This window comes from Theropithecus gelada, chromosome 19, assembly GCF_003255815.1.
Source record: "Theropithecus gelada isolate Dixy chromosome 19, Tgel_1.0, whole genome shotgun sequence".
Classification (NCBI taxonomy): domain Eukaryota; kingdom Metazoa; phylum Chordata; class Mammalia; order Primates; family Cercopithecidae; genus Theropithecus; species Theropithecus gelada.
The window spans coordinates 45417162-45441005 of record NC_037687.1 but is presented as its reverse complement, the minus strand read 5'-3'; the positions used below and the strand labels follow the sequence as shown (position 1 = coordinate 45441005).

The following is a 23844-nucleotide window of genomic DNA, read 5'->3' as shown; positions in this document are numbered from 1 at the left end:
CGAACCCATTTCAGATGTTGCTAGGGAGAGGCTTCAGAAGAAGCTTTCTAGAGGAGGTAACATTTAAGCCCAAGGCTTGAAAGAATAAGAGTTGGAATATGGTACAGTATGTGCAAGGAAACTCTCGGTTGGAAAACTGACTTAAATCCCATTAAGGGGGAGAGTGGAAAAAGATGACTGGAGAGATAAGTTGACGTCAGATCAGGCAGACTTTCTAGGCCTTGTTAAGGATGTTACAGCAAGACAGTGGCAGTCCATTGAAAGGTAGTCTTACAGGATCACTATAAGGTGATAGAAGGGATGCACACACTACCCTAGGATCTGGTATTTGTATCATAACCAATCTGGGACAGTGCCCCTGGAGTTGTGCAGTGCCGGAATAATCTGGAGTACAGCCATCTGTACTCCCAGTGGAGCATGGAGGAGTAGACTCAACAGGGTTTTGGATGTATATGGTGAAGGTCAGTGGAATAAAAAAATGGTACCTGGCTGGGCACTGTGGCTTACACCTGTAATCCCAGCACTTTGGAAGGCCAAGGCGGGAGGATCACTTGAGGCTAGGAGCACAAGACCAGCCTGGGCAGTATAGCAAGACCCCATCACTAAAAAAAAAAAAATAGCCAGGCTTGGTGGCCTGAGCCTGCGGTCCCTACCTACTTAGGAGGCTGGGACAGGAATATCACTTGAGCCCAAGAGGTTGAGACTTCAGTGAGCTATGGTCACACCACTGCACTTCAGCCTGGGCAGGTCAAAGAACAGAGGTGCTGTTCTCTGATGTGGGAAGCAGATGTGTGTATAGGGGTTGGGGGAGGGTAGGAGAAGGTGATACAGCAACTTTGAACTCATTTGAAATTCTTTTGGAACATTAGAGAAGTGTTTTTGTAGATAAGTAGAGAGGTGTCAACTGGGGTTATATTTGGGATTCCTAGGTTTATAGATGTGGTTAACTACTGGAAATGGACATGATACACCATGGAGGATAGAATGAAAAGATGGTTAGGCCGGGCGCGGTGGCTCAAGCCTGTAATCCCAGCACTTTGGGAGGCCGAGACGGGCGGATCACGAGGTCAGGAGATCGAGACCATCCTGGCTAACATGGCGAAACCCCGTCTCTACTAAAAAATACAAAAAACTAGCCGGGCAAGGTGGCGGGCGCCTGTAGTCCCAGCTACTCGGGAGGCTGAGGCAGGAGAATGGCGTAAACCCGGGAGGCGGAGCTTGCAGTGAGCTGAGATCCGGCCACTGCACTCCAGCCTGGGCGACAGAGCGAGACTCCACCTCAAAAAAAAAAAAGAAAAGATGGTTCAGTACAGAAATCTGAGGGACTCCTAATATTTAGTAATAGTTGCATAAAAGAGAAAGAGGTGGAGCTTAGGCTTAGAAAACTGTTGGTTCAAGCCTTCACATCCTCTACAAATTGTTTCCAGCCACATTTGTTACCCAAGTCATAGTGGATTCATCTCCTTGCCTTTGTATCCATTTCACATGTTGCTGTCACAAGGAGACTCTTTCCTTATTTCTTAGATAAAATAGAAATATATATATATTTTTTTCTGAGATCGAGTCTCACTCTGTCGCCAGGCTGGAGTGCAGTGGTGCGATCTCAGCTCACTGTAATCTCCACCTCCTGGGTTCAAGCAATTCTCCTGCCTCAGCCTCCCGAGTAGCTGGGCTTACAGGCATGTGGCACCACGCCCAGCTGATTTTTGTATTTTTAGTAGAGATGGTGTTTCACCATGTTGGCCAGGGTGGTCTCCATTTCTTGACTTCGTGATCCACCCACTTTGGCCTCCCACAGTGCTGGGATTACAGGCGTGAGCCACCACGCTCGGCCAGAAATCCTTATATTACTCAAGGCTTTGTGCTATTCGCACTAAATTGTATTCTGATTATTTGTATATTTGGCTTATTCTCTAAAGATTAAGGATGCTCAATTAGTATTGATGGATTAAGTACATTTTGATAGAAATGGCTGTGATTTTCAAATATAGCCAAATTTCTGTTCTTGCCTGGTACCAGCAATAAATGTGTTGAATAAATTAACAATAGAAAATGCAGATAAGGAAAAAGAAAAAAATATTAAAATCACTTGAAGTTCTTTTTTTTTTTTTTTTTTTTGAGGCGGAGTCTTCACTCTGTCCCCCAGGCTGGAGTGCAGTGGCACCATCTCGGCTCACTGCAAGCTCCGCCTCCCGGGTTCGCGCCATTCTCCTGCCTCAGCCTCCCGAGTAGCTGGGACTACAGGCGCCACCACCGCGCCCGGCTAATTTTTTGTATTTTAGTAGAGACGGGGTTTCACCTTGTTAGCCAGGATGGTCTCGATCTCCTGACCTCGTGATCCGCCCGCCTCGGCCTCCCAAAGTGCAGGGATTACAGGCGTGAGCCACCGCGCCCGGCCTAAAATCACTTGAAGTTCTAGCACATCTTTTCATAGGATAGTTTTTCCGTCTACTTGTAATGTTTTTGTTTTTGTAATAATTGTGTGTGTGTGGGTTTTTTCATTTTATTTTTGCTCTTGTTTCTGTGGGTTATATTTCGAGGGGAGACCACATTTTAAAGATACCGCAGTTCAGAAGTTCTGTTGTGAAGCACTTTAGTTTAAAAATCTGTATACTTTATTGGCATGTCCCCATGAGCTTGGAGGCATTTCTGACTGGCATCCCTAGGCTCAGTGATTGTCTGTAGTTCCCGCAGAGCTGGTGTACATTTATTTGTATGATTGTGCTTCAGACTGATCTTTGAGTTTTAGGGGAGCTTTTGGAGAGGTGACTTAGGAAGGCAGGGGCAGTCAGCATTTCAGGGCTCCTTTACTCTGCATTCCTCAGAGCACTTCTGCATTTCACTGTTTTCAATGTAGGGATTCTGTTAGAACTTCCTTTTACAAATTTTTTTCTTTTGAAAATTGTTATGCTGCTGGTATATGACATGTATCTTTAAATCAGATTTCATAGTGTAATATAATAGATCAGCAATGGAATGTTCTTGTATCTTATCAATTAGGGATTGTAGGGTTCATGGGATCTATCTTTCTTTTTTAAGCTTTTTAAAGATGACATCAGGTATCTGTTGACAATGGACAAACTATGGCGGAAAAGGAAACCTCCAGTTCCGTTGGACTGGGCTGAAGTACAAAGTCAAGGTAAAGAATACATTTTAGTCGTGGAACACCTAAGCTGGAAATGTCCTTGCCTAAAGTCTTTGTATAGCCCCGTTGTTGGTTGAAAATGGTATGTCTTCATACATTCAAACGATGCAAAAAAGTATGAAGAACAAAAGTCACTGAAGTCCCACAGTTAGAGAAATAGCCACTAATAACATTTTCAGGAGTGTTCTGGTGGTCCGCCCTATGCACACAGATGCAGGCAATCGTGTATACACTGCGTAATGGAATCATACTATTGATAAACTCTAACTTGCTTTTGTCAGTCAGTGTAATTAACTAGTCTGTTATTGATTAACACGTAGTGTTTTCATATTTTCCCTGAAATAAAGTTTTGAGATCACTATATATTTATGTACATCTTGGTGTTTCCTTTTGAGACTGAGTCTCACTCTGTTGCCCAGGCTGGAGTGCAGTGGCACGATCTCAGCTCACTGCAACCTGGGTTCAACCGATTCTCCTGCCTCAGCCTCCTGAGTAGCTGGGATAGCAGGCGTGAGCCACTGCACCTGGCCTATTTATGTACACCATTGTATCCTTGTGATTATCTCTTTAAGATTTAATCTAGAAACACATTTTTAATTTAAATTTTTTTTAATTTTTAGAAATGAAAAGTTTTTTTGAGGCGTAGTCTTGCTGTGTTGCCCAGATTCGAGTGCAATGGCCGTTCACAGGCTGTCATAGCGCAAGGCATCCCTGGACTCCTGGGCTCAAGGCATCCTCCTGCTTCAGCCTCCTGAGTAGCTGGGACTGTATGCCACTGTGCCCAGCACATTTTAAAATTTTAAATGCAGGAAAACAATTGTGGCTGCTTTCTCATCCCACTCCCCTTCAACACTTCTTGTCTTTCCTTTATCTGAACTATATTAGGATTAATTTATGCACAGCAATATAGCACGCATTGAAACTTAAAAGATCCTGGGAGACTTGGGATATCATTTTAGAGCAGTTCTCAACAATCTGGGGATAGTTATCAAACAGATTTAATTATGATTCTAGTAGTGTCCGCTTACTGAGTTCTCACTAGGTGCTGGGCATAATGCTTATTTATCATTTTATCTACATTATATCTTTGAATCTCCCAGTAATCCTGTGAGGTTCTGAGGTGGTCTTGTACCTTTCCTATCTCAGCTTTAACAGTTTTTTGTTTTGTTTTGTTTTTGAGAAGGAGTCTCGCTCTGTTGCCCAGCCTGGAGTGCAGTGGCGCCATCCCGGCTCACTGCAAGCTCCGCCTCCTGGATTCACGCCATTCTCCTGCCTCAGCCTCCCGAGTAGCTGGGACTACAGGCTCCTGCCACCACGCCCAGCTAATTTTTAGTATTTTTAGTACAGACGGGGTTTCACTATATTAGCCAGGATGGTCTCGATCTCCTGACCTCATGATCCACCTGCCTCAGCCTCCCAAAGTGCTGGGATTACAGGCGTGAGCCACCGTGCCCGGTCCCATGATAATTATTTTAATGGAATTTATTTCATATTTGATTTCTTAATGGTTGGGGATTGAACTTGTTAAATAGAGCACAGTAGAGGAATGATGTTTATCAGTGAAATTTCTGATATATATACTTTTTTTTTTTTTTTTTTTTTAAGGAGAAGAAACGAATGCAACAGATCAACAGAATGAACCCCAGTTAGGCCTGAAAGACCAGCAGGTTCTAGATGTAAAGAGCTATGCACGCCTTTTTTCAAAGAGCATTGAGACTTTGAGAGTTCATTTAGCAGAAAAGGGGGATGGAGCTGAGCTCATATGGGATAAGGTTCGTTTTGACAATGTGTGGCAAGTAATTACGTATCAAAAGTGTGTTTTAGTTCTTGAGGTTAGTTCTTGAGGTGTAATACAAGCTAGTCATTTTTTGAATATTTACTAGATTTTGAGGAAATATGTTAAATTTGGCTTGGATATTTTCGGCTTTAATTGCTGTATGGAGCTGAATTTTCTGTACATGAATTCAAGCAATATCATAAAACTTCATTTGGGATTCTAATGATGTGTTCAGGGTTTATAATTATGTTGACTAGAAAAATAATGTGAATATATTAAAGTGAAATGTTTCTTGTGTAGTGTAGATGTGTTCATAGAAGTCATAAAATCATTTGGAGAAAACATCTCATTGGCGTGATTTGCCCTTGAAAGTAGTAAGATTGTCTTTGAATTGAAATAGTTGTGACTGTTTCAGAAGTCTGAAGGAGTTCTTGATGTAAAAATGAGATGTAATTATTCTTAGACGTTAAAATCATATTTAATAGTACTCTGCAGTTATGTCATATTTTGAGATTTGATATTATGAACTAATCTTACTTAATTGTGATCAGTATTATCTATGGCTAAAAGTGTTTTATCTCATAAAGTTTGTATGAGATAGGAATGGTGGTAAAGATTAGTCATGGGTCTTAAGGCATAAAGGCCAATTTTAGAAACCTGAGAAAAATTTGTGTGTACAGATTTTGAAACTGGTTGAATGAGACATCTAAATACACTAAAATGAAGCTAGTATATTTAGATTCTTGGGATTCTTATAAACATTAGTCTCTTGGGTTTTGTGATATTTAAAGAGTAACTTTTCATATTTTCATTGTTATTGTTATGCTAGTGATTTGGGAAGTTTTCATCAGTGCACAGAGGCTAAATAAAGAGCCCTCGGAATGGGAATTATTATCCTCTTGAGTAAAGTCCACATGGAATGGGTGTGATAAGACAGCTGCCTAGGGAAGACACTGTGTTGAGTATTCAGTATTCTTAGTCCTCACCACACCTTATGAGATATGGATATAATTTCTCGTATTTAATAGATTAAGGGATTTTGACTCAGGGAATTTGACTTGCCTGAGGATTCACAGCGAACCAATAAGTACATAAAGAACTATGCTATCAGTGTTTTTTCTTCTGTTCTGTGATGCCTCTGAATTTTAGACCAGGGTAGTATCTTCTCAGTTCAAAGCAGGAAGCCTTGCTGAAATCTAGAGACTAGGATATAGTCTCAGAAAAAATATAAATCGTTAACGGGAAAAACTTGTATTGCCTTATCTGAAGAAACAGCATATATGAGAGAGTGGCGCATATGAAGAAAGTTTGGCAAAGGGGAGCTAAAAAGAGTCATCCAGGTTTTTCTGAAGTGTTAATGAAACAGTTTTTTTAAATTGAGACAGGGTCTTACTCGGTCATCTAGGCTGGAGTGCTGTGACACTATCTTGGCTCACTGCAGCCTCTGCGTCCGGGGTTCAGGCGATCCCGCCACCTCAGGCTCCCGTGTACCTGGGATGACTTTAGCTGTGTGCCACCATGCCTGGCTAATTTTTTGTATTTTTGGTGGAGATGGGGTTTTGCCATGTTGCCTGGGCTGGTCATAAATTCCTGAGCTCAGGCAGTCTGCTTGCCTCAACCTACTAAATTGCTTGAGACTACAGGTGTTAGCCACCATGTCCAGCCTATAACAGTTTTCTTAAATGACCCATCTTTTGGCCCAGATTCTGTTTGTCCAGCAACCTTCTCATTACTAATGAACGGACCCAGGAAAGGGTTGCCATTGTCAGTGAGTAGAATTGAGGTCCTGGTGTACAACCTGAGTCTCTGGTGCCTTTGTTTAGGCTGTAGTGAGTTCCTAGAAGCTGGTGGTTTTTGGTGTTCTTATCAGAGTCATTACTGAACCAGAGGAGCTGATGATGAGACCCCGCCCCCTACTTAGCCCACCTCCATGCTACTGTGAGGTCCTAGCTCAGCACCCTCTTGTTCTAGTTGAAAGCCTACAGTGTTACAAACACATGAAAGTATTGTTCTGAAAGTAATGCTTCAGAATAGTAAATTTGTGGAGAAACTTGTTAAATTGTTTAAATTATTGGCAGGATGACCCATCTGCAATGGATTTTGTCACCTCTGCTGCAAACCTCAGGATGCATATTTTCAGTATGAATATGAAGAGTAGATTTGATATCAAGTGTAAGTTATTTGTACTAAAGTTGTATCACTAAAACCTTGAAGTTGTTTTTTTAAGCAGCAAAACATACTCATCTTTTTTTTTTTCCAGCAATGGCAGGGAACATTATTCCTGCTATTGCTACTACTAATGCAGTGATTGCTGGGTTGATAGTACTGGAAGGATTGAAGATTTTATCAGGAAAAATAGACCAGTGCAGAACAGTGAGTATTTCTGTTTGCATTTATATTCAACCCCTTTAAAAAATCATTAATAAAAAGTACATTAAACAGGTAATTTTTAAAATGAAAACAATAAAATTGGTTTAAAGCACTGGAAAATTAACTATAAATTTTTCTAGTTACCAAGTGAGTGTGTTTAAGCTTCCTGGAAATTGCAACAAAAATGAAATAAGAAGTTGCGGCCGGGCGTGGTGGCTCACGCCTGTAATCCCAGCACTTCGGGAGGCTGAGGCGGGCAGATCACGAGGTCAGGAGATTGAGACCATCCTGGCTAACATGATGAAACCCCATCTCTACTAAAAATACAAAAAAATTAGCATTAGCCAGGTGTGGTGGCGGGTGCCTGTAGTCCCAGCTACTCAAGAGGCTGAGGCAGGAGAATGGCATGCACCTGGGAGGTGGAGCTTGCAGTGAGCCGAGATGGCGCCACTGCACTCCAGCCTGGGCGACAGAGTGAGACTCTGTCTCAAAAAAAAAAAGAAGTTGCTTTTGCTTCTAACATTTCCAATTTTGCTGAATTCTTGGAAGAATTCATTGTGCGGTCCTTATACAAAGAAGATGTTTCAGCTGTTTTTCAATTCTGAGAGTGCTATATGGGTTTTAAAATTTGCTTGGTCATTTTATTTTTTAAATTTTTATTGATTGATTGATTGATTGATTGATTTGAGACGGAGTCTCGCTCTGTCGCGCAGGCTGGAGTGCAATGGCGCGATCTCCGCTGACGGCAAGCTCCACCTCCTGGGTTCACGCCGTTCCCCTGCCTCAGTCCCCCGAGTAGCTGGGACTACAGGCGCCCGCCACCACGCCCGCTAATTTTTTGTATTTTTAGTAGAGACGGGGTTTCACCGTGTTAGCCAGGATGGTCTCCATCTCCTGACCTCATGATCTGCCCGCCTTGGCCTCCCAAAGTGCTGGGATTACAGGCGTGAGTTACCACGCCTGGCCGCTTGGTCATTTTATAGTCCCCTCTTCAGTCATTCTGTTGAGTCATTCTTTTCAATTTTATTTTATAGTTTTTGATCATGTTAGTGTCTGAGATCTTCATGGGTGAATCTGCTGTCATTTCTGCTATTTCTCATAGTGCTTCGCTTGTATGGTTTATGATTTTTTTAAAACTGAATGTGTATTAGAATTGTGTCTGGTAATTCTTTAGGAACCCATTGTAGATGTATTTCTTCAAAAAGCATTTCTGGTTATTACATGTGGGTGCTTGGGGCACTGCCAATAGAGGACCACTTTTCAATTCTTAATTTTAGGATTTTCAATACTTATGTATTCAGACCACAAACCTGAACGAGCCCTGTGTTATTGTCATGAATTATATGGGAAGATACTCCCCCCCCTCCAATAAGCACCAAGTTTAAGATAATTTTTATGGAGAAAGTATTTTTCTCCTCTCCTTTCAGCTCCTTGCTTTGTGTAAGGATCTCCTATTTTAAGAGTTCCTACCTTAGTGGTGGGTGGGGTAGGTGTATCTCTTTTTTTTTTTTTTTTTTTTGAGACTGAGTCTGGCTCTGTCGCCCAGGCTGGAGTGCGGTGGCCGGATCTCAGCTCACTGCAAGCTCCGCCTCCTGGGTTTACGCCATTCTCCTGCCTCAGCCTCCCGAGTAGCTGGGACCACAGGCGCCCGCCACTTCGCCCGGCTAGTTTTTTGTATTTTTTAGTAGAGACGGGGTTTCACCGTGTTAGCCAGGATGGTCTTGATCTCCTGACCTCGTGATCCACCCGTCTCGGCCTCCCAAAGTGCTGGGATTACAGGCTTGAGCCACCGCGCCCGGCGGTGTATCTCTTAAGACTAACACTACTTGGATGTTCTCTTTGGATTCCTTCCTTTGATGTTGTGTCTGCAGACACTTCACTTTCTTACCAGCTTAAGAAGGCTTCCTAGGAAATATTAGCCAATACTTTTACTGTTGTTTAGGTTCCCCTTTTTGTTGAAATAAAATGACCCATTTACCTTCAGAAATTTCAAAAAATATCTAGTTTGCAGTGGTACTCTTTACTTTGCAGTGTCATTGATACACACTTTTTTTTTTTTGAGATGGAGTCTCGCTCTGTCGCCCAGGCTGGCGTGCAGTGGCACGATCTCAGCTCACTGCAACCTCTGCCTCCCGGATTCAAGCGATTCTCCTGCCTCAGCTTCTTGAGTTGCTGGGATTACAGGCATACGCCACCGTGCCTGGCTAAATTTTGTATTTTTAGTAGAGACGGGGTTTCACCATGTTGGTCAGAGCTCCTGACGTCCTGATCCTTCCACCTTGGCCTCCCAAAGTGCTGGGATTACAGGCATACAGGCGTGAGCCACTACGCCTGGCCGGTTTTTTTTTTTTTTTTTTTAAGAGATGCGGTCTTGCTATGTTGTCCAGGTTGGTCCTGAACTCCTGAGCTCAAGCAGTCCTCCCAGCTTGGCCTCCCAAAGTGCTGGGATTACAGGTGTGAGCCGCTGCACCTGGCCTGATGCACTCTTTTCCTTCCTTCCTTCCTCCCTTCCTCCCTCCCTCCCTCCCTCCCTCCCTCCCTCCCTTCCTTCCTTCCTTCCTTCCTTCCTTCCTTCCTTCCTTCCCTCCCTCGCTCCCTCCCTCCCTCCCTCCCTCCCTCGCTCCCTTCCTTCCTGTTTGTTTTTTTTTTTTTTCTGAGACGGAACCTCACTGTCACTCAGACTGGAGTACAGTGGTGTGATCTTGGCTCACTGCAACCTCCACCTCCTGGGTTCCAGCGATTCTCCTGCCTCAGCCTCCCGAGTAGCTGGGATTACTGGCACATGCCACCACACATGGCTAAGTTTTGTATTTTAAGTAGAGACGGTGTTTCAGCGTGTTGCCCAGGTTGTTCTCAAACTCCTAGCCTCAAATGATCCACCCTCCTTAGCCTCCCAAAGTGATGGGATTACAGGTGTGAGCTACTGCGCGCAGCCTCGATGCACTCTTAAAATATTTTATTTTCATGAAATTTCAGTTTGAAGGAACAGAATCAAATTGCCCAGTCTGTCGTTTCTACTTAAACTTTTATTGTATATATTTTTAATTTCTAATTTTATTTTTGGGTATCTGTTTTTTTGAGATGGAGTCTTGCTCCGTCACCCAGGCTGGAGTGCAGTGGCGCAGTCTCAGCTCACTGCAACCTCCACCTCCCAACTTCAAGTGATTCTCCTGCCTCAGCCTCCCCAGTAGCTTGGACTACAGGCGGGCGCCACCATGCCTGGCTAATTTTTGTAGTTTTAGGAGAGACGGGGTTTTACCATGTTAGCCAGGCTGGTCTCGAACTCCTGACCTCAGGTGATCTGCCCGCATTGGCCTCCCAAAGGGCTAGAATTACAGGCATGTACAAACTACTGAACTTATTAAAATGTATGTTATTTCCCATCACATCCTTCTGGTTTCTTTGCCTGCTTAGCTCCATGTCACTCTTGGACTATTAATATTAATATATCTGGCCAGGCACAATGGCTCACGCCTGTAATCCCAGCTCTTTGGGAGGCCAAGGTGGGTGGATCACCTGAGGTCGGAAGTTCGAGACCAGCCTTACTAATGTGGAGAAACCTGGTCTCTACTAAAATATATATATATATAAATAAAATTAGCCGGGCATGGTGGCGCAAGTTTGTAATCCCAGCTCCTCGGGAGGCCGAGGCAGGAGAATCACTTGAACTCAGGAGGCGAAGTTGCAGTGAGCCGAGATCGCACCATTGCACTCCAGCCCAGGCAACAAGAGTGAAACTCTGTCTCAAAAGAAAAAAAAGTAATATATCTGGATTTCATTTGTTTACATTTGTAAATGAATTCCAGCATGGATTAATGTTAGCCCAGGTATTAATCGTGGTAGCAATTGCTTTTATTATTGTCAGTTTCCCTGAGCACACTTACCTTCCCAGTGAAGCCCAAAATCAAACAAATCTTTCTGCCTCTGTAGCCTGCTTGGCCTGGGCAGTTTGCTTCTAGCCCTTCTACCTGCCAGTATTCATTGTAGGGAGAAGCTATTTTACAGAGGAGGGCTTTAGTGTCTCTTGAGGGATTTAGTTCTGTATGCTCGGGGGAATCCATAGAGTACTCCTTTAGAATTCATTCCTCTTAGCAGACTTAACACTACATTGTAGTCACAAGATAAAGGTTCGTGTCTCAACTTCTTGTCTTCTGACATTTGTTGTTTGTGTTGGATCTTGCTAGTGTTTTCCAAACTTCAGTAGTAGCAGGAACTTGGAGCTTTTCTTAATTTCAATGTAATTTTTATATCTGCCTTGGTTCTTAATTATTTTTTTGTTTAGTATTAGAGGAATGGTAAATAGGTGCATATACTGCCAGAAATACGTTATTTTTTTCCCTCATTATATAAATGTTATTATAATCAGAAAATTTGGGAAGGCAGTGACGTTGATTCTAGACATCTGTGAAAGGCATTATTGTTAACTGGAGAAATGAATGTGTTGGTCTTGTCATGAGATTACTTGGTTGATAAGAATAGCCTCAGGGAGGGACACCAGCAGCTGATACAATGAAGGCACCACAGATGAGCATGCCTCTGCCCTTACTCTTGCTAAATTAGGTTGCAGAAGAACACGGAGTGTTATATAATACAAGGAGATGTCTTTTCAGCAAGGCTAGCAAGCCTGGCCTTTAGCTGATTAGAAAAGAAGGTTGAAAAACTAGACTCCTAAAAAGCTCATGATTTTCCTGATCCATTTTGCCATCTGGAAGGGAATTTTTAAGTCATTTTTTATTGGATATCTGGTAAACGCAATTTTAGATTGTATGGTATATAAAATTATAGCACACGTTTCTGATTTCTGCCTGTTATTTCTCCTCCAAAGATTTTTTTGAATAAACAACCAAACCCAAGAAAGAAGCTTCTTGTGCCTTGTGCACTGGATCCTCCCAACCCCAATTGTTACGTATGTGCCAGCAAGCCAGAGGTGACTGTGCGGCTGAATGTCCATAAAGTGACTGTTCTCACCTTACAAGACAAGGTCAGTGCAAGGCCTGGGTCTCTTTTCCTTTTGCTTTTACAGTATTACTGTGATAACAAGCGAACACTAGCTAGTGACTCTGAAAAGGTCCGACTGCAGAGATGTGTTGCTGTGATTTCCTGGGTTATTTTGCCTTCTGGATACCTGCAGGCTTTTCTGTCTGTGGTTCCAGAGTAAGTGCCTCACATCCCAGAACGGAATGGGAGTATTTGACTGGAATCTGCAGCACAGTGGTGGCACAGTATCACTGCAAGCAGAGGACATCTTTGCTCTTTGCTTCCCAGACAGTGGGTAAATTCTGTATTTTTTGACAAATAACAGGTATCCTTGAATGGTCCTCACTGTGGCAGTGAGCAGATAAGTATTTGCATGCAGTGCAAAGTTTGCATTTCCAGTAGAGCAAAGCCCCAGTTACCAGCTTTGTATTAAAGGGTATAAGTCATTTGCAGAGTTTTGGGTTCTCTGCATGCTGGACAGTGCCCAGTCCCAGCAAATTAGGGGGCTTTTTTTATTTCTGAGGTCTGAGTTGAGAGTTGGTGGTGGTACACACTTAACTAATATGACCTGATTCTGGTGTGGTAAGTTAGTCCCTGAGGACGTAGAGCATGTGCACACCTGGGTTCACCTCTGGAGCTGAAGTGAGGGAAGAAATGGGGATTTAGGACATGGTCTGGTCCTTAAGTTCCTATTAAATTGGCTATATTTGTGTATTAGGGAGGTTTTCTTGTTTTATGACCCAAAAGTGTCACTTTCCACTTTGAGATCACTTCATGTTGTTCTCTGGTTGTGACCATCATAATGCTACATATTTACATGCCTCTTGAGAGAGGAGGAAGCGGCCCTTCTCAAATAGCAGTGCTGCCTGATAGGGAATGGCCTTTCTTCCAGAAACTGGTTACGCAGGACGGATTGATTTGAGCTTATGTTTTGGTCAGGGAAGTGGCAGGTACAACAGAGGGTGGTTGCCCTAGTTTCTTTTCTAGAAAATAATTATCTTTGGTATCTCCTGATTCTTGAGCTTAAAGGTAATTCCTCTATTTGTAGGATACTTAGACCTATAGAGAGTTCCTCCTTTTTTCCTTCTTTTTTAGGAGCTGGTAGGATTTAACAGAATATTATCACTTCTCTAAATGCATGGAATGGGGGGGCTTATCTGAGAGTCAGGTTAATGAGAAATGATTCCATCTATCAAACCCCTGCCATTACAGGGTTGGCACAGAGACTGAAATGAAATATGTCAAGTGTGTGTAGCTCACTACCTAATCTGCAGGGAAAGATAAAGTAGCAGGAGCCGGCCAGGGAGTTCCTAGTCCCCTGTTGGGATGAAGTTGGATCTGATCCGCATCAGTGGTCAGATGCGGGGATGGGACTCAGGTGAATCCTCACGGCTTTCCTGCTTGCTCTAAGGGATCTTGAAGAGTGACTTGGCCGGTTTCCAATAAATCGAAGGGGAAAGTAAGAGCCTTTATAGAAGTCTAGGATTTCTTATGATCTTTAATTACCTACGTTAATATTTTGAATCCGTTTTTTTTTTTTTTTTTTTTGTAGATAGTGAAAGAAAAATTTGCTATGGTAGCACCAGATGTCCAAATTGAAGATGGGAAAGGAACAATCCTAATATCTTCCGAAGAGGGAGAGACGGAAGGTATCATACATTGCATTTATTCACTCCTCTCATTGAGGAGACTGCTTAAAGGAAAGAGTGCACATTAGTTGATTCATTTACTGTATATGATACTCAGTATTACAGAGAGTGGCAGTGTTTGGTCATAGAGGTGCTCTTTCAAGGTGACATTGCTGGGGGTCATCACACTTCCATGTTTGGGAGCTCCATGTCAGACATTTGCAGTGACTGCAGTGCTCTTGTCCCCTTCCAAGGAACCTCCTTGCCGGTATCATGGATCCTGGGAGCTTACCTTGTGATGAGAAGACTGTTCTTTCCGTCAAATCACAATGGGGAGGGTTCTAAGGCATTTGGAGATTTTTCTCCAAGAGTGGGCAAGCCTTGGTAGCCTGTTCCTTCTATATAGCAGAAAGATTATTGAAATTCAGTGCCCAGTTTTGGCTTTCTGATCTTTCCTTTGAAAAGTTCAAGCAGGTCATCCCTTTTGCTGATGCATTTGCTATACAAGGTACAATATATTTGATTCTGTTGAAGCTTTCATAGTAAGAATTGCGTCGTAGTTATTCCTCCTTCAGACTGTACTCGTTGATCCCGTACCTCCTCGGTCACTTTTGCAGCTCCTTTGGGTTGCTGTTCTCGTTTTTCCATGTCCCAGTTTTTGCCAGTGTACTGTTATTTTCAAAGGTTCTAGGCCCTGTGTTTTCCCTGTATATTGAGTTAATTCATACCTATTTGTCCATTGGTCATTTATTCATACTTTGAGATCCAGATGTTAAGGCTTTAAATGCAGGTTTAGTGTCAGGGTTCTTCTTGGTTGTAGTTGCTTGTTGAGAAATTGTTTGGGCTATTAGGTCATGTGTAATTGGAGGCCATGTTTTGGCTGTGTGGTGCTCTATTTTAGGAGTCTACTTGAGTATTCAAGCCTTATTCTAGCCAGCTGACTTTTTTAAAAAAGTCTGTCTGTGATTATATGCTGTCCCTTAGTTGTAGCCGGCACTTTCAAATGCTAGCTTAAAAATGGAAACTGGTCAGGAATCTCAGTGGCTTCTCAGTGTGACCGTTCTGTACAGAAATACATGTGGTTTGGAGGGTGAGACAGCACTTATCAGAATATGTGTGGAGTCCTGTATGACAGGCATAGTTTTGGGTATTCATAAGTCAAGGATGAATAAGACAACAGACCTTGGCTTGAAGTGCCTTGCGGCCTGGAAGGAGAAGGGAGGTTGTCAACAGCTGAATTCAGCATAGTCCAAGGAAAACTGTAGAAAGAGTGTGTACACAGTACAAATCTAAGGAAAGTATACTCAGCTTTGTGAAAGGGAGGGGGAGTAATAGGAGAGGGAGGGCCCTTGGGTCAGTTTTTGAAGAAATAGTTGGGACTCACTGGACAAAGAAGAGAGCATTTAGACAGAATGAACATCTGTCTGCAAAGGTGTGAGCTTGTGAAACAACCTAAACTGCCTTGGGAGTGGCCCATTATTTGGTTTCACTGGAAGCTGGGGTGCTGAGGGGTTGGCAGCAGTGGTGAGGTTGGAGTCTCTCTTGTCATACGTGCACTGTGTGTCTTCCTCCTCTCCCTTGACCCCTACCCTCCAGAGGAAGGGGCAGTATTTCACTGCCACCTGCCACCAGGGTTTAAACAGGGGAGTAGCAGGGAGCTAGTTAGGGAGGAGGGGATTGAGGGATTTTTACTAAGGCAGAGGCAGGTGATAGATTTGAGATTCGCAAAGTCAGAACTTGGAGCCCAGTTGAGGAATAGCCTTACAATGTTAGCAGCGTTGTTAGGCCAGCACAAGATTTCACAGGGGATGCTAAATCACCAAAATAAGAACCCATATTAATTGGTTTTCCTTTTGAATGTGATGGTTCCAAGAGGTTTGCAGTCAGTGGAGATGTGTGAAAGGGCTTGGAGGTGGAAATCTGGGTAAGAATGCCAAGGGCATTCCTGGTGATAAAAATGGTAAAGCAAGCAACAGATCTGGAAAAGAACTAGGAGAAACCGTTAGTATGTTCTGGGTGTCAGTGTAGGGAAAACCTTTCTAAACGTTTTCCTTATAAACGATGAAATAAATGTTAAAAAAAAAAAACAGACAAAAAAGAAGAGGATTGAAAATTGAGGTTATATAGAAAATTGGGCTTGGTGCGGTGGCTCACACCTCTAATCCTAGCACTTTGAGGGGCTGAAGCGGGCAGATCACTTGAGGCCAGGAGTTTGAGACCAGCCTGGCCAACATGGCAAAACCTTATCTCTTGTAAAAATGCAAAAATTAGGCCGGGCATTGTGGCTGTAATCCCAGCACTTTGGGAGGCTGAGGTGGGTGGGTCACACCTGAGATCAGGAGTTTGAGACCAGCTTGGCCAATATCGCAAAACCCCGTCTCTACTAACAATACAAAAATTAGCCAGGCATGGTGGTGGGTGCATGTAATCCCAGCTACTCAGGACGCTAAGGTGGGAGAATCGCTTGAACCTGGGAGGTGGAGGTTGCAGTGAGCCAAGATGGTGCCACTGCACTCCAGCTTGGGTAACAGAGCAAGACTCTGTCTCCAAAAAAAAAAAAAAAAAAAATTTAGCTAGGCATGGTGGTGCACACCTGTAGTCCCAGCTACTCTGGAGGCTGAGGTGGGAAGACCACTCAAGCCTGGGATGCACTCCGGCTTGCGTAACACAGTGAGACCCTGTCTTAAAAAAAAATTGATTTGAATGGGGAAAAGTTTTCAGAATTTCTTAGTCTGGTCCCCTTGAAGTAGTTTCGGTAGTTAAGTGTTTTAAGACTGAATTCCCAGTGTTTTAATGTTTTAGGGTGCTAGGGCCTCCATAACAAATACCACAGCCCAGGTTGCTTGAACAATACATTCTCACAGTTCTGGAGGCTGGAAGACCAAGATGAAGGTGCTGGCAGGTTTGGTTTATTTTAAAGCCTCTCTCCTTTGCTTGCAGATAGCTGCCTTTCTGTTGTGTCACATAGCCTTTCCTCTAGGGGTGCACATCCCTGATGTCTGTTCAAATTTCGCAATTGATTGATTGATTGGAGACAGAGTCTTAAAAAAAAAATTTTGTTGCTCTGTTGCCCAGCAGGCTGGAGTGCAGTGGTGCAATCACTGCAACTCTTGGGCTTCAGGAATCAATCCTGCTTTGGCCCCCCAAAGTGCTGAGATTATAGGTGTGAGCCACTGTGCCTGCCTTCCTCCTTCTATAAGGACATCAGTCAGATCAGATTACAGCCCACCCTAATGGCCCCATTTAAATTTAATCATTCCTTTAAAAAGTCCTGTCTCCAAATACAATCACATTCTGAGATACTAGGGATTAGGGTTTCAAGCTTTGGATTTTGGTGGATGGGACACAATTCAGCCCCATAACAGAGGTTTAGCTTTTTAAAAAACAAACCTGACTGCTCTATGAAGATGTAACTGAACTATCTAAATTATTTTCACATTTCTTAGCTAATAATCATAAGAAGTTGTCAGAATTTGGAATTAGAAATGGCAGCCGGCTTCAAGCAGATGACTTCCTCCAGGACTATACTTTATTGATCAACATCCTTCATAGGTAAGAGCTACTAATATTTTAATTGTAAGAAATTATTTGAATATATAAACTTTAGAGGAAATGGAGGAAAAGTGTTTTCTTATCCTTAAACCCTGCTGTTCATTTGAAACTGTATCGTATATTTGGTCGAGTTGGTCACTGAGTTCTGTGATGTTTGACCAACAGGAAAATTTGGGGAATCAGAAATTGGCAGGGTGTGGTGGCTTACGCCTGTAATCCCAGCACTTTGGTAGGCTGAGGCAGGTGGATCACCTGAGGTCAGGAGTTCAAGGCCAACGTGGTGAAACCCCGTCTCTGCTAAAAATGCAAAAATTAACCAGGCATAGTGGCAGGCGCCTGTAGTCCCAGCTACTTGGGAGGCTAAGGTAGGAGAATCCCTTGAACCCGGGAGGTGGAGGTTGCAGTTCACCGGGATTATGCCATTGCACTCCAACCTGGGCAACAGAGTGCGACTCCAACTTAAAAAAACAAACAAACCCAGAAATAAAAGAAATAAGCAAAAAATGTTTAAGAGTAACTGTCATCAGTGGTGGCTGATCAGGAAGAGCTAGAGTCCAGGTGTTTGAACAGTTTAAACAGAGGCAAATTCATTATAGTAATTAAACTGGAATAAAATTATTAATTGTATTTCAAGTTTCTCTAGAAAAAAGTAGTATTTCTCCCATAAAACAAATCATTTCGTTTGTGATTTTGTGACAATAGCAAAAGAATATTGGGAATTGTCTGTACTGGCCGGGCACAGTGGCTCACACCTGTAATCCCAGTACTTTGGGAGGTCAAGGTGGGCGGGTCACCTGAGGTCAGGAGTTTGAGACCAGCCTGCCCAAAGGCTGGTGGTGGCGCACGCCTGTAATCCCAAAAACTTAGGCTGAGGCAGGAGAATCACGAACCTGGGAGGCAGAGGTTGCAGTGAGCCAAGATTGCGCCATTGCACTCCAGGCTGGGTGACAAGAGCAAAACTCCATCTCAAAAAAAAAAAAAAAAGAATTGTACAGATTCCTGAGTCTATAGCACAGTTAAGAGAGACATGGTATCTTACCATGTCTGCTTATATATTCATGTGTTGACCAGGTTGCATTTTTGTTAATGCTCACTGACGTGGTGGAACTGAGCCTGACTTGGGGTTTTTGGGTAGCATCTAACAAACAAAGGGTTTAGTGGTGCTGCCACCTGTGTCCAGTTATTTTGTCAGTATTTTCATGAGTATACAAACATGCATAGTGTTTGTGTGGCTATTTGGAGAGAACTGCATTTCATACTTTGTTTATAAAAAGCATAAAATGACAGGAAGGAGACCAGGTGTGATGGCTCATGTCTGTGATCCCAGCACTTTGGGAGGCTGAGGTGGCGGATCACGAGGTCAGGAGTTTGAGACTATCCTGAACAACATGGTGAAACCCCGTCTCTACAAAAAATACAAAAATTAGCTGGGTGTGGTGGCGTGTGCCTGTAATCCCAGCTACTGAGGAGGCTGAGGCAGGAGAATCGTTTGAACCTGGGAGCCGAGGTTGCAGTGAGCCAAGATTGCACCATTGCACTCCAGCCTGGGCAACAGAGCGAGACTCCGTCTCAAAAAAAAAAAAATGACAGGAAGGACTGAATGAGAGTTGTTAGTAAGTAGTGTATTTCACAGTTGTATAATGGAGTCAAAGCGGTCCTGCTTCAGTTGGACACTAGTTAGATGTAAGTGGCATGCTTGTTTTCACTTGTGAAAGAAAAGACAGTGGAAGGACATGTACAATGAAGTGGAAATACCACATGGTATCTAAAAGAAATACCACATGGTATCTAAAATACCACATGGTATCTAAAAGCTGCCTGTAATCCCAGCTGCTCGGGAGGCTGAGGCAGAAGAATAGCTTGAACCTGGGAGGCAGAGGTTGCAGTGAGCCGAGATCACGCTACTGCACTCCATAGTGGCTGAAGAAATAATGTCTAAGAGTTACTGCTTTAGGCCACTGAGTTTTGGACTCAGTTTTCTGCTTTAGCAATAAAAGTTAATTTACTGTTTTAAAGAAACAAAAAACCAAAACCTTGCCCTGATTTTAAAGTGCATGTAGATTATCACAGAAATTGTTGTGTACCGTCTTTTTTATTGTAAGTTTAGCTCTTTGAAAATTACAATCCAAGGTGGGTATGGTTGGCTCATGCCTGTAATCCCAGCACTTTAGGAGACCAAGGTGGGAGGATGGCTTGAGCCCAGGATTTCAAGACCAGCCTGGGCAACATTACGAGACCCTATCTCTAATTTTTTTTTAAATAAAAATTAAAAAAAAAAAATTAGGATCCACATATTTGGTGTGTACATAGTGTATGCTTTGAGGAACAACAGGATTTCTCTGGTGCTCCTTTGCTTTGTAAATAGTCATAGCAGTGACCTGTGTGATTCTCCTACAGTGAAGACCTAGGAAAGGATGTTGAATTTGAGGTTGTTGGTGATGCCCCGGAAAAAGTGGGACCCAAACAAGCTGAAGATGCTGCCAAAAGCATAACCAATGGCAGTGATGATGGAGCTCAGCCCTCTACCTCCACAGGTAAGTATGGCCCCAGCCAGCAGGTTGTTAAACACCCACCAAGCAAGAATAAAAGCAAACTGATTATTAGGAACATTGACCATAAATCCATAAAACTACTAGAGGTGTGTATTGGTTTGGTATTGATTGTTGTAATGGAGCTTTGAATTTATGAACCATGAAGACATTTAAGGGCTGGGTGTGGTGGCTCACACCTGTAATCCCAGCGCTTTGAGAGGCCAAGATGGAAGTATTACTTGAGGCCAGGAGTTGGAGAACAGCCTAGACAACACAGTGAGACCTCCATCTGTACAAAAAAAATAAAATTAGCCAGGCATGGTAGCGCGTACCTGTAGTCTCAGCTACTCAGGAGGCTAGAGTGGTTCACTTGAACCCAGGAGTTCAACACTGCAGTGAGCCATGATCGCACCACTGCACTCCAGCCTGGGCAACAGCAAGACCATGTCTCCAAAAAAAAAAAAAGTCATTTAAGGCGGGGCACAGTGGTTCAGGCCTGTAATCCCAACACTTTGGGAGGCTGAGGCGGGCAGATTGCCTGAGCCCAGGAGTTCGACACCAACCTGGGCAACACGGTGAAACCCCATCTGTACTAAAAATACAAAAAATTAGCCAGGCATGGCAGCATACTCCTGTAGCCCCAGCTACTTGGGAAGCCGAGGCAGGAGAATCGCTTGAACCCGGGAGGCGGAGGTTGCAGTGAGCCGGGATTGCGCCACTGCACTCCAGCCTGGTTTACAGAGTGAGACTTCCACGTCAAAACAAACAAAAAGTCATTTAAGGGCCGGGCGCGGTGGCTCAAGCCTGTAATCCCAGCACTTTGGGAGGCCGAGGCGGGTGGATCACGAGGTCAGGAGATCGAGACCATCCTGGCTAACATGGTGAAACCCCGTCTCTACTAAAAATACAAAAAAAAACTAGCCGGGCGAGGTGGCGGGCGCCTGTAGTCCCAGCTACTCGGAGGCTGAGGCAGGAGAATGGCGTGAACCTGGGAGGCGGAGCTTGCAGTGAGCCGAGATCGCGCCACTGCACTCCAGCCTGGGTGACACAGCGCGAGACTCCGTCTCAAAAAAAAAAAAAAAAAAAAAAAAAAAAAGTCATTTAAGACTGGGGGAAATTCTTACGGAAATTTCTTACAGAAAATAGGAACACTTTGTTATTTTTTGTTAATTGGTTTTTACAGTTTGAAATGATAGTTTACTAGTGCGCAGTCAGCCTATGTAGTAGCAGGTTGGGGTTTTGTAGCTTGTTTTATTTAGGAGCAATAAATCCATGCATCTGACTATTTTGAGTGAACAAATGCTTGGTAAGTATGGAATTTAGGCATGTTAGAGTTTCCTCGTCACCAATATGCCTTGGGTATAGTCCTTTCCCCTGGATTTCCAGTGCTGGTGCTTGGTATTTTTCCAAATAACTGATTCTTTACTGTGTTCTGATTTGCATATTTACTCTGCTCCCTCTCTTCCTTTAGTTAGGAAACAAAAAGTTACCAAATTTTTACTTGTTTTCATTTCTTTGACCCTGTCTGTGGCATTCTTTGGAATATGTTTACTCTTGGCTCTAATGTTCTCTTGAGATTTTTGAAGATGAACATTCAGATTATGGCCTGGGTCATTGGTTCATAACCTGTTTTTTTTCCCCCTCACTGAAATTAGAAAGGTCCATCATCCTCCTTTGAGGAAGACACTATATGGTAGATTTTCCAAAATCATAATTTGAAATGTACATTTATTGATCCTCTACTGTGGATAGGTTTCTAGGGTTACAGCCATGAGTAAGGTAGGTATTCTGCCTTTGATTTTGTTGGACGAGGAGATAAAACCACCTTTAGTATCATTTTTGCATTGGGGATGGTTCCTGGCTTCATCCTCTGCTACTGTGTAAGCTTGGGAAGTCATTCACTGAGTTTCCTTTCCTGGAAAGCGGATAATCATGTGATCTTCTTTATAGGGTTGTGATGATTAAATGAGTTGTCATATGCACAGTGCTCAGAACAGTTCCTGGCACATTGTAAGTGCTGTATTGTTGTTGCTATTGTTACCACTACTACCATTATTAGAATATGTTCCCTCTGCTCTTCTATTGGAGAAGGTAGAGGTAGAATCAAGGATGTGTAATGGGTCCTTTGAGTTACATAATGCTTGTCACAATTTTTTGTTTTGATTAGAAAATAAATAGGTGCTTATTATATAAAAGATTTAAAACAGTATGGAAATACATGATGTGTAAAGTGAAAATGCAGCCATTCTTAAGTTTGGTGTATATTAGAAGAGTAAGCTTTCAATTACAGAAAATACTGGTGAGCACAAGTAACTCCCACGCTTTTACCCATTTTCTTTTTTCCTTTTTTCTGAAATAAGCTCAAGAGCAAGATGACGTTCTCATAGTTGATTCGGATGAAGAAGATTCTTCAAATAATGCTGACGTCAGTGAAGAAGAGAGAAGCCGCAAGAGGAAATTAGATGAGAAAGAGAATCTCAGTGCAAAGAGGTCACGTCTAGAACAGAAGGAAGAGCTTGATGATGTCATAGCATTAGATTGAACAGAAATGCCTCTAAACAGAACCCTCTTACTGTTTAGTTTATCTGGGCAGAACCAGATTGTTATGTCCTTTGTTCCAAAGGGAAAAAATTGACACCAGTGACTTGAAAATTATTCTGCTCCCTTTGAAAGCATTCTTTTTGCTAGAACTGTTAGACACATTGCAGTATGCTGTATTGAAAGTAGGAATATAGTTTTAAAAACCCTTTGAACAAAGTGTATGCATAACCAGTCATGAGATAAAACAACACAATGCATGTTGCCTTTTTAATGTAAATACCCTTAGGTATCATTAATAGTTTCAAAATATTGTGGTTTAGTAAAGTTGATACCTGGTTATAAATATTATGCCTTTATTTTTGGCTAGAAGAAGAATTATTTTTAGCCTAGATCTAACCATTTTCATACTCTTAACTGATTGAAACAGATTGAAAGAAGTATCAAGTGCTATGCATTGAAACTTGTTTTTAAATGTTAAATGGCACTATGTATATTAATGTAAAACAATGTTAATTTACTCAAGTTTTCAGTTTGTACTGCCTGGTATGTCTGTGTAAGAAGCCAATTTTTGTGTATTGTTACAGTTTCAGGTTATTTATATTCGATGTTTTGTAAAACTCAAATAACGACTATACTTATGGACCAAATAAATGGCATCTGCATTCTTGTTACACATGCCTGCACAGTTTGTTTCTGCTGCCTTATATCTACTGCAGGAATGCCAAATTCTTTCCATTAAAAAAAGAACTCGGCCGGGCACAGTGGCTCATGCTTGTAATCCCAGCACTTTGGAAGGCTGAGGCAGGTGGATCACCTGAGGTCAGTAGTTCAAGACCAACCTGGCCAACATGGTGAAACCCCATCTCTACTTTTAAAAAAATTAGCCGGGTGTGGTGGCAGGCATCTGTAATTCCAGCTACTCAGGAGGCTGAGGCAGGAGAATTGCTTGAACCCGGGAGCCAGAGGTTGCAGTGAACCAAGATTGTGCCATTGCACTCCAGCCTGGGCGATGAGCAAAACTCCATCTCAAAAAAGGTTCAGAAGATCACTGTTTGCCATAGATGAGTACTTTGTTTTCTTTTTTTTCTTGGAGACTTCACAGGTAGGAAGAGTACTTTGTAAAATAAAGCTCTTCCTGTGTGTGGTGGTGGTGCACATACGTGTTCCAGCCACTCAGGAGGCTGAGGCAGGAGGATGGCTTGAGCACAGAAGTTCAAGGCCAGCCTGGGTAACATACCAAGAGCCTGTCTCCAAAAAATAAGTAAATAAAAGAAAGCTTCTAATGGCAGTGGGTGTTTTTTTTTTTTATTTTATTTTTTTGAG

The 23844-nt window shown here is 42.8% G+C and overlaps 1 protein-coding gene across 2 annotated transcripts in view; it reads left to right on the top strand.

Annotated features, from left to right (window-relative positions):
• UBA2 (ubiquitin like modifier activating enzyme 2) overlaps window positions 1–23192 on the top strand; it is a 43934-nt gene extending 20742 nt beyond the window's left edge. The window contains exons 9-17 of one of the 2 annotated variants that reach the window (XM_025367098.1): window positions 3040–3139; window positions 4751–4917; window positions 7001–7094; window positions 7183–7295; window positions 12118–12273; window positions 13822–13918; window positions 17344–17449; window positions 19847–19983; window positions 22341–23192. In XM_025367098.1, coding sequence (XP_025222883.1) covers window positions 3040–3139; window positions 4751–4917; window positions 7001–7094; window positions 7183–7295; window positions 12118–12273; window positions 13822–13918; window positions 17344–17449; window positions 19847–19983; window positions 22341–22522 — 1152 coding nt within the window. In that variant the 3' untranslated portion in view covers window positions 22523–23192. The remainder of the gene's footprint in view (window positions 1–3039; window positions 3140–4750; window positions 4918–7000; window positions 7095–7182; window positions 7296–12117; window positions 12274–13821; window positions 13919–17343; window positions 17450–19846; window positions 19984–22340) is intronic. The other variant, XM_025367099.1, reaches the window with a different exon arrangement.
• Window positions 23193–23844: the final 652 nt, after the last annotated feature.